Source organism: Camelus ferus, chromosome 3 (assembly GCF_009834535.1).
Source record: "Camelus ferus isolate YT-003-E chromosome 3, BCGSAC_Cfer_1.0, whole genome shotgun sequence".
Classification (NCBI taxonomy): Eukaryota; Metazoa; Chordata; class Mammalia; order Artiodactyla; family Camelidae; genus Camelus; species Camelus ferus.
Genome location: NC_045698.1, coordinates 43614624 through 43625678, shown reverse-complemented (window position 1 = coordinate 43625678; position 11055 = coordinate 43614624). Strand labels below are relative to the sequence as shown.

At 35.5% G+C, this 11055-nt stretch overlaps 1 protein-coding gene across 3 annotated transcripts in view; it reads left to right on the top strand.

Moving 5' to 3' along the window:
* The first annotated feature begins 75 nt into the window (after positions 1 to 75).
* CENPK (centromere protein K) overlaps positions 76 to 11055 on the top strand; it is a 36877-nt gene continuing 25897 nt past the window's right edge. For 2 of the 3 annotated variants that reach the window (XM_032473129.1, XM_006186083.3), the window contains exons 1-3: positions 76 to 170; positions 6784 to 6933; positions 8806 to 8862. In XM_032473129.1, the coding sequence (XP_032329020.1) occupies positions 6817 to 6933; positions 8806 to 8862 (174 nt within the window). In that variant the 5' untranslated portion in view covers positions 76 to 170; positions 6784 to 6816. Of the gene's footprint in view, positions 171 to 192; positions 388 to 6783; positions 6934 to 8805; positions 8863 to 11055 lie in introns of those variants that run through there. The other variant, XM_032473126.1, reaches the window with a different exon arrangement.

The window sequence follows — 11055 nt, the reverse complement described above, 5'->3', positions numbered from 1 at the left end:
TACCAATGCTGAAGCAGTGGCGCAGCCTGTTCGTCAGCGGCCGAGCGAGTTCCGGGATTGGCTGGGGTGGGTGGGAGCAGATCCAATCAGCAAGCAGCGCGCGCGTTCCTGGGCGGTGGAGCCGCGTCTCGCGTAGGCTGAGGCGACCTGAAGTCCGCACGGCTGTGGTGGTAAGCGGCGGGCAGGGGAGAGGCCTAACGGTTGAAATTTGCGGTCAGGGTTGGCAGTTCCCGCGTTATGGAGGGGGCTGACCTCGGAGGATGGATGCCAGACGTCCAGCCAGGCCTTGAGTCCCTCTCTTCTCCTGCTGTAGAACCCCAGCCTGTTCGGGGAGAAAGAAGGGTGGGGAATTGAAAGAACTGTTTAACTTGGCGGTCCTCCTTTCAGGTGCTCCAAACATGTCTTTTTTCCTGAGCTTCTTGGTTGTTTCACGCTCTAAAGAAAGTGTGCCCGCTTGTTACTGTTTGGCGGGGGGAGGGGCGAGGCAGAAAACGCCCGGTAACCTAAGTGGCCGGGGCAGGACCATTCTCCCTTTTGCCTTCACCCTGGTCTAGATTTCCATCTCTTAATGTCCATTTGGACTTAAGCTCTCTTCTTTAAAAACATTTTTTAAAATTGTGGTGCGCGCGCGCGCACACACACAAACACACACACACACACACACCAAAATTTACCAGCTTAAAAAAAACAGATTTAATTGACGTTATATTAGTTTCAGGTGTACAGCATAATGATTTAGTATTAGTATTGGGAAATGATCACCACAGTAAGTCTGACATCCATTACTTTACATAGCTACAGAATTTTTTTTCTCTGTGTGAGAACTTTTAAGACCTACTCTCTTAGCAGCTTTGAAATATGCAATACAGTATTATTAACTATAGTTACCTTGTTGAACATTATATCCCCATGATTTATTTATTTGATAACTATAAGTTTGTACTTTTCAGCTCTCTTCATCCATTCCCACCCCGCCTCCTGCCCCCTTTTCTGGCAACTATCAAACTGTTCTATAAGCTTAGTTTTTTTTTTTTTCTTTGTTTTTATTTTTAGATTGCACATGGAAGTGAAATTATGCGGTATATCTTTCTCTCTCTGACATTTCACCTAGCACAATGCCCTCAAGGTCTATCCCTGTTGTTGCAACTGGCAAGATTTCATTCTTTTTTACTGCTGAATAATATTTATCCATCTATGTATTTTACATTTTCTTTTTTCATCAGAGGATGGTCACTTAAGTTGTTTCCGTATCTTGGCTATTATAAATAATGCTGCAATGAACATGGGGCTGCATATATCTTTTTGAATTAATGTTTTCATTTTCTTTGGCTAAATAACCCAGAAGTGAAATTGCTGAATCATTTGGTAGTCCTATTTTAAACTTTTTGCAGAACCTCCATATTATTTTCCGTAGTGGCTTTATCAGTTTACATTCCCACCAATAGTGCACAAGGGTTCCCTTTTTTCTACCCCCTGCCAACACTTGTTTCTTATCTTTTGGATAATAGCCATTCTAACAGGTGTGAGGTGATACCTCTTTGTGGTTTTGATTTGTATTTACCTGATGATGTTGTGCACCTTTGCTTGTAACTGTTGGCCATCTGTATGTCTTCTTTGGAACAATGTCTATTTAGATTATTTTTCATCTTTAAATCATAATGTTTTTGGTATTGAGTTGCATGAGTTCTTAATGTATTTTGAATATTAGCCTCATTTCAGATTTGAATATTAGCCTCATTTCAGATTTGTTGAAAATACATGATTTTCAAGTATTTTCTCCCATTCAGTATGTTGCCTTTTCATTTTGTTGATGGTGCCCTTTGCTGTGAAGAAGCTTTATAGTTTGATACAGTCCCAGTTGTTTATTTTTGCTTTTGTTGCCAAACCCCCAAAAATCATCACCAAGACTGATGTCAGGGAGCTTATCAGTTATGTTTTCTTCTAGGAGTCCTATGGTTTTAGATCCTACATTCAAGTCTTTAAACCAATTTGAGTTAATTTTTGTTTTGCATGTGCTCTCCAGTTTTCCCAACACCGTTTTTTGAAGAGACTCTCCTTTCCCCATCATACCGTATATTCTTGGCTCCTGTGTTGTAAATTAACTGACCATATAAGTGTGAGTTTATTTCTGGGCTCCCTATTCTGTTCTGTTGATCTATGTATAAAATTTACCATTTTAATTTCTTCTTTTTATTCATTACATGTAACTTGTAAAATGCCCTTCCTAAAATGATGCTTTCAAAAGCCTTCTGGTTCCGTATTTCAAACCAGTAAATCTCTACTTTAGTTTTGAGGTAGACACCAGATACAAGGAAAGAACTGCCCATAGGAAGCACTTGTTAAAGGTTTTTATTTTTTCCTAAATTTTAAAGACTCCCATTTTTGACCCACCCTACCTACTCAGTTTCTTTTGTGTCTCACAAATTTTCCATGCTCATACTTGCCTCCAGGCTTGTTTTTAATGCCTTGAGAGCATCTTCACAGCAAATGCAGGTTTCACTTTTACAGCTTCTCATCTGTTAGAGCCTATGGCAAACATCATGAGGGATAGCATTGTTATCAAACAATGATAATAATGATCATTATCATTTCTAGGGAGCTGGTACTGTGTACCAAGCACTGTACTAAGCCATTTGTTCTTCCAGGTAGCATTCTCTCATCTTCTCTATCCTCAATTCTGAAAGCACTTGTAGTCTATGTTGTAAAATTTACCACATGATAGCACTTCCAACTACCTGAAATCCTGTCGGCTATTTAGTTGTGCATTTGTTTATATTGTCTCTTCTCAGTGAGAATGTAAGCTCCATGAGGACAGAGACTTTTTCACCTACACTGCTATAGCCATAGTGTCTGACAAATGGCACACATTAAGAATGAATACAGCTTAGAATTACATGGGTACTTTCTGTTACTTTATTTCATATATATTAGTCTTTTTCCAGTAATAGTATGAGGTTCTTTAATTAGTGTTAGATCTTTTAAGTTTGTATGGCATAGTATCCCTAAATATAGCAACAATATTGTTCTTCAGTAAGTGGTTGAAAATTGAAATACTAACTGAGGGCCTCAAAAGATTGACTTGTTCTCTTTCCGGAAAAATAGTTTAAAGGGAAGGGGTAAATTTAAATCCTTAAATGTTTTTGTTTATTTATGTTCTCATACTCCACTGAGCTGCATTTCAGCTAACTTGTTGAATATATTTCTACATGCACACACAAAGTTTCAAGTTACTTTTGTGTACTGATAATGTATTTTATTGGTTAGTATTCTACAAAGTGGGGAAAGATCAATTTGCACTTAAATTCTAAACTGAGATATATTTAAAACAAATATTTATGATTAACTTTTTTGCTTAAAAATATTTTGAAATTATTCATGACTGTTTATGGCTTTGTGAACTTCACTATATCTTTTGTGTACAGCAAGTAAGATGTTTAGTGTTAACATTTTGTATAATAAGTTTAACAACTGGTGGGGCAAGTCTTCCCATCTTATTCTTCGTGAGGATCTTGGCTGTTTTTTGCCCTTTGCACTTCCGTATAAATTTTAGAATTAGCTTGTCAAGTACCACAAAAACAAACACAAACTTTTAGAATTTTAAAATAGATTCAATAGATTAACTTGGAGTGAATTAACATCTTTACAATATTGAGTCCTCTAATCTATGACATAGCTCTCTTTTTATGTCTTCTTTAAAACCTCTCTGTTGATAAATAGTTGATTATTAAGCAATATAAAACTTAAGTTCCATATAAAAAAAATTTCAGGGAGTAGGTTATTCTGGTTTGCATTTCGTGTTGTGGGATAGATGTCCTCATTGTTTTTTATTTGCTCTGTTCATCTCCTTAAAATTACCCAACTTTGAATCTTACGCCATCAAACTCTACCAGCTGTCATTCCTCCTTGCAGCAGTTATCTATCTAACAAGACTGTCGTGCTTCTTCATTCCTTGAAGATTTTTAGCTCCTGACTCACTGTCACCCTCTGTCACACTATTATTGTAAATCTTGATTTTAATATCCATGTCTTTCCAGTAATGTGGCCTCTCTTTTTCTTGACCTCCTTTCCTCCAGTGATTATATTCTCCATCTTATCTTAGCTAGTTGGTCCTATGATCATACCTGAGAGACTTTGTCATTCTTTCACTTTGTCTCTGTCTGCACCTATGCTCCTACACTGTAGAGGAAACACACATCCATGTTCTAGTTTCACTTTAAATTCATGGCAACTAATCTCAATTGGGCCTTTAATGCTATGCAGTAATCCTACTGTTTCACTCTCTCCCACTCTCATACATCTATTTTATCCACTTTTTTTTTTCGTTCTTAAACCTCCAGTGCTTTTTCCCCACCCTCATTCATAGCTGATGGCCTTAGTTACCATTTCATTTAAAAAAAAAAGAAGCAATCCAAGCAGAACTTCCACAAGCTGCTACCAACACATGTACTCACCTACCTGTATCTGTGCCCCTAATATTCTGTCTACCTTCCGTTAACTGTATATACATCTATCTTAAACCAAGCCCTCTACTTGTGTACTAGATCCAATTCTTCTCCTTCCTCTTCTTTATCTCCTGCATCAGCATTATTTCCTTCTCTTAGTGTATCATATAAAATGCTGTATTTTCCTCCATCTTAAAAAAAAAAAAACTCTCTTGTCCCAATATCTCCCTCCAGCTGGTGACTAATTTCTCCTTTATAGAAAAAATTTTGAAAATGTTATATACTGGATTGCCATAGTTCCTTGCCTTCTAGTCTCTCTTGAATCAACTCCAGTCAGGCTTCCACCATTCTACTGAAACTACTTTATAAAGGTTAAGAATAGCCTTCACTTTTGTGTATTTACTTTAATGAAATTGTGTGACAAATTTCTATAAAACGTTGAGGTATAAAACAACCATTTATTATGCTCAGTGATTCTTTGCATCAAGAATTCAGGCAGGACACAGCAGGACACACATTGTGTCTCTGCTCCACAATGTCTGGGTCCTTGTCTAGAAGACTCAAAGCCTGTGGGCTGAATCATTAGAAAACTTGTTCACGTGCATGTCTGGTGGTTGATGCTATCTTTTGTCTGGGAACCTATCCTTTCTGTGTGGGCTTCTCCACTTGGAGAGGGGCTAAATGTTAGTTAGCCCTAACATCTGTGCTAATTTGGGCTTCCTCACAGCATGGTGGGTGGGTTGCAAGGGTGAGTATTCTGAGAGAGACAGACAGATGTAAGCCTTTTATTATTTAGTCTTGGAAGTCATGTGACAACACTTCCATTGTATTCTATTCATAAAAGTAGTCAGAAACTCATTCTCAGATTCAGGGCTAACAGGCTCTGCCTCTGAATAAGGAATGACAACCTGAACTATTGTTGTGACTATTTTTGGAAAATACAGTCCCCTATCCATATTGTCAAGTAAATTGTCAATTCTCTGTATTTATCTTATTGACCTACTTATCACTAGTATTTGATAGTTCATTATTCCTTCCTTGGACACTTGTCTTGGACTTCAGGCTATCACAGTTTTGTTTTTCCTCTTACCTTACTGGTCATTCCTCACATTATTTAGGTAGTTCTTCCTCATCTCCTTAATCTGTCCAGGTCTGGAACTCTTTTCATTTCTATCTGTACACTCTTTCTTTTCTGATCTCACCCAGCCTCATGGCTTTAAGTATCTGGATGGGAATAACTCTCAAATTCTAGCTCGAAACTTTCCCATGAACTTCAAACATATATATATATATATATATATACACACACACACATACATGCGTGTGCGCGTGCACACACACACACACACACACACAGTTGACTAATTAGCAGCTCCACTAATAGACACCTTAAATTTAGCATGTCCTAAACTGAATTCTTCATCAGCACTCCCTCATGTCTTGCTGAATCTATTTTCTTCTGCCATCTTCTTCATCTCAGTAATTGGCATCTTCATTTTTCTAATTGCTTAGGCCCAAGCTTTTAAAATAATAATTGATTCATCTTTTTCTTTGACACTTTGTATACAGACTGTTAGGAAATCATGGTGACTGTATCTTAATATATTTAGACTTGGACATTTTGTACCACCTCAGTGTTATTCTGGTTCCCATCTTACCTGGATCATTGCAGTAGCTTTCTAACTGGTTTTCTTGCCTCTCTCTTTACTGGCTATAGTTAACCAGAATTATGTTAAAGTGTAATTCAAATCATGTCATTTCTCTGTTCAAAACCGTCTAATCACTTAACATCTCAGCCTCAGTTCTTAAAATGGCCCGTGAAGCCCACATGATCTCATCCTATTGTCTCTCTGACCTCATCTTGTATTCTCTGACTTACTTAGTCTGCTCTGATCACATTGGCAACTTTACTGCTTCAGGAACACAGCAGTCATATTCCTACCTCGAGGCCTTTGTACTTGCAGTTCCCTCACCAGTATCTCTTCCCCTAAATATCCATGTCTTACTTTTCTCTCTCCTTCATGTTTTTGCTTAGTTGTCAACTTCTCATTGACCTTACATGACCACCTTATGTAAAATTACATTGCCCTTGTCTCAGCACTCCCTATGTTTTTCTTCCCTGCCTTTCTTTTCTTCACAGTACTTATAAATTATTTGATTTACAATAGTATATATATTTTAATCTTTTAAATTTATTGTTTTTCTCAACTAGACTGTAAACTCAGTGGTAGGAGGGGTTTTTGTCCACTTTGTTCACTGTTACATTTTTAGCTCCCAGGTGAGTATCTGGCAGGTCATGGGTATTCAACAAATACTGTTAAATGAACAATTTTTACTTTAGGTTTTCTTATAAGGTTGAGAAAGTCACAAGCACATGTCATTGAGTCAGCAAGATCTAGATCCAGATAGTACTACAGATATGGAAGATGTTACAGATGCTGAAGAGGAACTTATTAAAAAATGTGAAGAAATGTGGAAAGATATGGAAGAAGTAAGTATCAAGAGATGAAAGTGATATATTAATTACTATAAAAATTAATTCCATTTCAACAGTAGACTTAGGAAAGAAATAATAGTGCTGGTTCTTGAAAGCCATTAGATTATGATATATATTTATATAGTTTTTAGACCTATATGCTTTCATTCAAGAAACATTATACTAGGTAAGCTGTAGAAAGAGAAAAAATTATGGCAATCCTTGCCCTCAAGGAGATTATCATCTAAGGAGGCAATAGCAATTATATTAGAAGTATTGTGTTAAAGTGCAAAGAATATGTGTGTACTTAGGAGAAGTACCAAGCCTAGACTGAAGGAGTCAAAGATAGCTTTCTAAAAGCTATCTAAATGACTCAATTCATTTCTAAAGGATAAATAGGAATTAGCCTGTGAAAATGGGGGAATACAAAGCAGAAAGGACAAAATATATAATGGTTGGAAGAGGTTAGAGAACTCTAAGTAGAATAGTTTGACTTATGTAAATTAGGACTCATTTTGTTGAGTGGATATTATGGTAAATTAGTAAAGAATTATAAACATGAAGATATATGTTGAGGTTTGGGAAAATTACTCTGGTGATTTTGGAAAAGATGGAATATGGAAGAGTGAGACTACAGGTAGAGCCTTCAGGAGGCTCTAGTAGTAGTCCTGGTAAGAAGTACTGAAAGGCTCAATCCTGTCATTGCAAATAGAAGAATAGATTCAAGAGATATTAAGGAAGTTGGACCAAAAGGACTTGAAGGTTAATTGTTGTGGACTGAGGAGGGGGAATTACAGATAGTTTTAGGTTCCTGGTTTGGGCCATTGAGTGGTCAGTAGGGTTATTTCCTAAGATAGAGAACATAGAGGTGGGGACGGTATAGCTCAGCGGTAGAGTGCCTGCTTAGCATGCACAAGGTCCTGGGTTCCCATTAAAATACATAAAATAAATTTAATTACCTCTACCAACAAAAATTAAAACAAATTAAAATATATATATAGAAAGGGGAGAACACATACTTAGGGAGTTTAAGTGGAAGTATGATTTAATTTAGAAAATGTTGTGTTTGAAAGGTGTGTACATTTTCTAAGTTAATGAGATAGAGTCACTTCTGGTACACTGTATGCTTGTAAAAATTTGTTGTACTTAAAGTAGTGTAATGTATGATATAGGCCATAGACATTTTTTGGATCATATTCTTCCCAGTAAAGTTAAGGCAGGTTAGTGGGTTTTTTTCCTTTTTTTAAAATTATTTTTTAACATATAACCTTGGTACACTGGATCATGACTGTATTTTGAAGATACTTTATATAATCTTGTTTTTTTACTTTTGAAAATTTTTTTAATACAGAAATTTAAATTTAAAAGTAACAAATTTTACTGCAACTAAAAATAAACACAAAATTTAAATTGTCCATATTTTTACACAGATATAAATCACTTAACAATTGTGGGGTTTTTTTTTTAATGGAAAAGAAGCAATGTCTCCTGAAGGCTTTATTTTCTTGTGATCTTAACTATCTTCTTACCTCTTTTCTAATTTTTCTATAGTGCTTTCTCTCTTTTTTTTTATATTTCCCATTTTTCCATTGTATAGTTTCTAATTCACTCAAGTTGTTAGTTTGTTTTTTTTTTTCAATGCTCATTTTTTCATTCTGTATTGAGTCTGTTATCTACTTTTACTTTTGATGTATTCACCTTGTTTGGCTGCCTTCCTGATCTTCTTGCTTAGGAAGTGAGGAATTTAAACAAACTTTTCTCTTACATCAGATATTTGTGTATTGTTTTAGTGGAATATTACACTGACTGATATAAAAGGACAGGGAAAGGAAATTGTCTGTGGGTTATATAGTGTGTGACTTGTTTTTCTTTACTTTTTAAATCAAGTGTCAGAATAAATTATCACTTGTTGGAACTGAGACACTCACTGATTCAAATGCTCAGGTATGAATCCTTTTGTTCTTCCTAAAAAATAGGTAAGTGGAATTCATTGTGTTTAGATAAGAAGTGTGTCCATCTATATTTATGCCAAGTATAATAGCTTTGTTAATACCTGTATGCCTAATGATTTGGAAGATTTCTACTCTTTCTGATTTAAGAGAAGTATTCTAAAATTTTTTGAATAAGATGTTATAAATAAATAAGATAATATTTTCTTTATTGTTTATCTAACAACCGTATACATTTAACTTTGAGTGAATTGCTCATTGGCTGCTATTATGGTACCTTGTTAAAAATTAGAATGAAGACCATCCTACTTTATGTTAGATGCAGTAGCCAGTTATTTTACTGTCCAAGTGGAATCTTAACTAGTTTTACCCTAAGCTTAAAAAAAGGATTAAGATATTCACTTTAATAATCAAAGACCTATGGAATTAGTTTAGGAATATACTAGTGGATCAGTGCAACAGATTAAGAATTTAGAATATGACAAAGGTGATAGTTCAATCTTTGCGAAAGGGATGAATTAGTTGATAAATGATGGTGGTACACCTAGATATCCTTCTGGGAGAAAATAAAATTAGACTTCTCTCTTTCATTATATAAACATAAGTTCTAGATAGATTGCTGTAAAAATCTTATAACAAAAGCTTGAGACTATTTATGCAATCTAGGTAGGTACAGGAGAAAACGTCTTGGCTAATAATAGAAAACTAGATATTGTAAAAGTAAACTTAGATGTATTTGACCAAATAGATTAAAATGTTTTCGTGACTAAACGTCTAAGAACAGAGTACAAATAATTCCCATAAAAGTTCTCCAAAACTGGTAGGAGCATGTCAGAAGACAAAGGAACCAATTAAAGGGACTCTTGCAGTCCAAATTTGGTATCCTTTGAGCATCAAAAGAAATAATGGCTTCAATTGATTATAATGATACGAAAACATAAAAATATATGAGTGTAATAATACTCAGTAATAAATGAGAATGAGAGAGATAGAGAAAGAAATGGGGGAAAAACCTACTTTGTCACTTTTGGAAGAGCCTATTACACCAGATCTTCAAAAATTTGTGATAAAAAATTAAGCTAGCTTTTGTAAAAAGAAAAAATTGTATATCGATAAATAAAGTGTTCTGTTATACAACGTAAAACTAAATATTGTATTTGGAAAAACATACAACATATAAATTATCATCTGGTTTCCTTTGGAAATGTCATTCTTGTAGAAATTGAGACCTACTGAATCAGAATTACGGGGATGAAGCCTGTAAGTTTCCTCAATAATTTTCAGGCAGTAAGCCAAACACTGGTTTTGACTCTATCTCCTTATGTAGTTGTGACTAATCAGTATCCTGAGATAGTCAATAATAACATTATCTAAAGAATCCACAGATTGTCTTTTCCTACTGTCTTCAGTGTCCCCAAGATTATTTCCAGGTTTAATGATTCTCTAGGAGTACTCATGGGACTCAGTTTATAGTCATACTAATGGCTGAGATTTATTACATTGAAATGATGCAGAGTAAAATCAGTAAAGGGAAAAGAAGCATGGGGTGAAATTCAGAGGAAACCAGGAACAAGCTTTCAGGAGCCCTCTCCCAGTGGAGTCACATAAGATATGCTTAATTACCCCAGGAGTTGTGACAAGTGTGAAATGTTGTCTAGCAGGGAACCTCATTAGACACTCAGAGCCCAGTGGTTTTTGTCGGGGGGTAGTCATATAGGTACTCTTTGCCTAGCAGTTGTCAAAATACCTGACTCTTGGAAGGAAAGCAGGTGTTCAGCATAAATTAAATTTTTGTACAGTGAACTACTCTTATCAGTTAGGTTGGTGGGAACCATCTCAAGATCTAGGTTCCCAGATGCAAGCCAGGGCCCACCGTTGCAAGCAAGCCTTTACAGATAATCTCAGGCTTACTTTTTAACTCTTTTCTGCATACCTATTAACTCCAAAGCTTCCATATTAAAACTCAATCCATTTTCTAAAGCAAGAAGTTAGATATTTAAGTGGGAAAATGGCAAGATTAAAAAAAATTGTGTTTAAATCATTTTAGAAATACTACTGTTATTTTCTTTTTTAGAAAGGGTTGAATTTTATAGCAGGGTCAGAAATAATTTGGGTGTTTGCTTTAGCTGGGCTTTAGCAAGGTAAGAGCTGTGTTTCATCGGTATAGTATGAGATTAAACTGAAATTA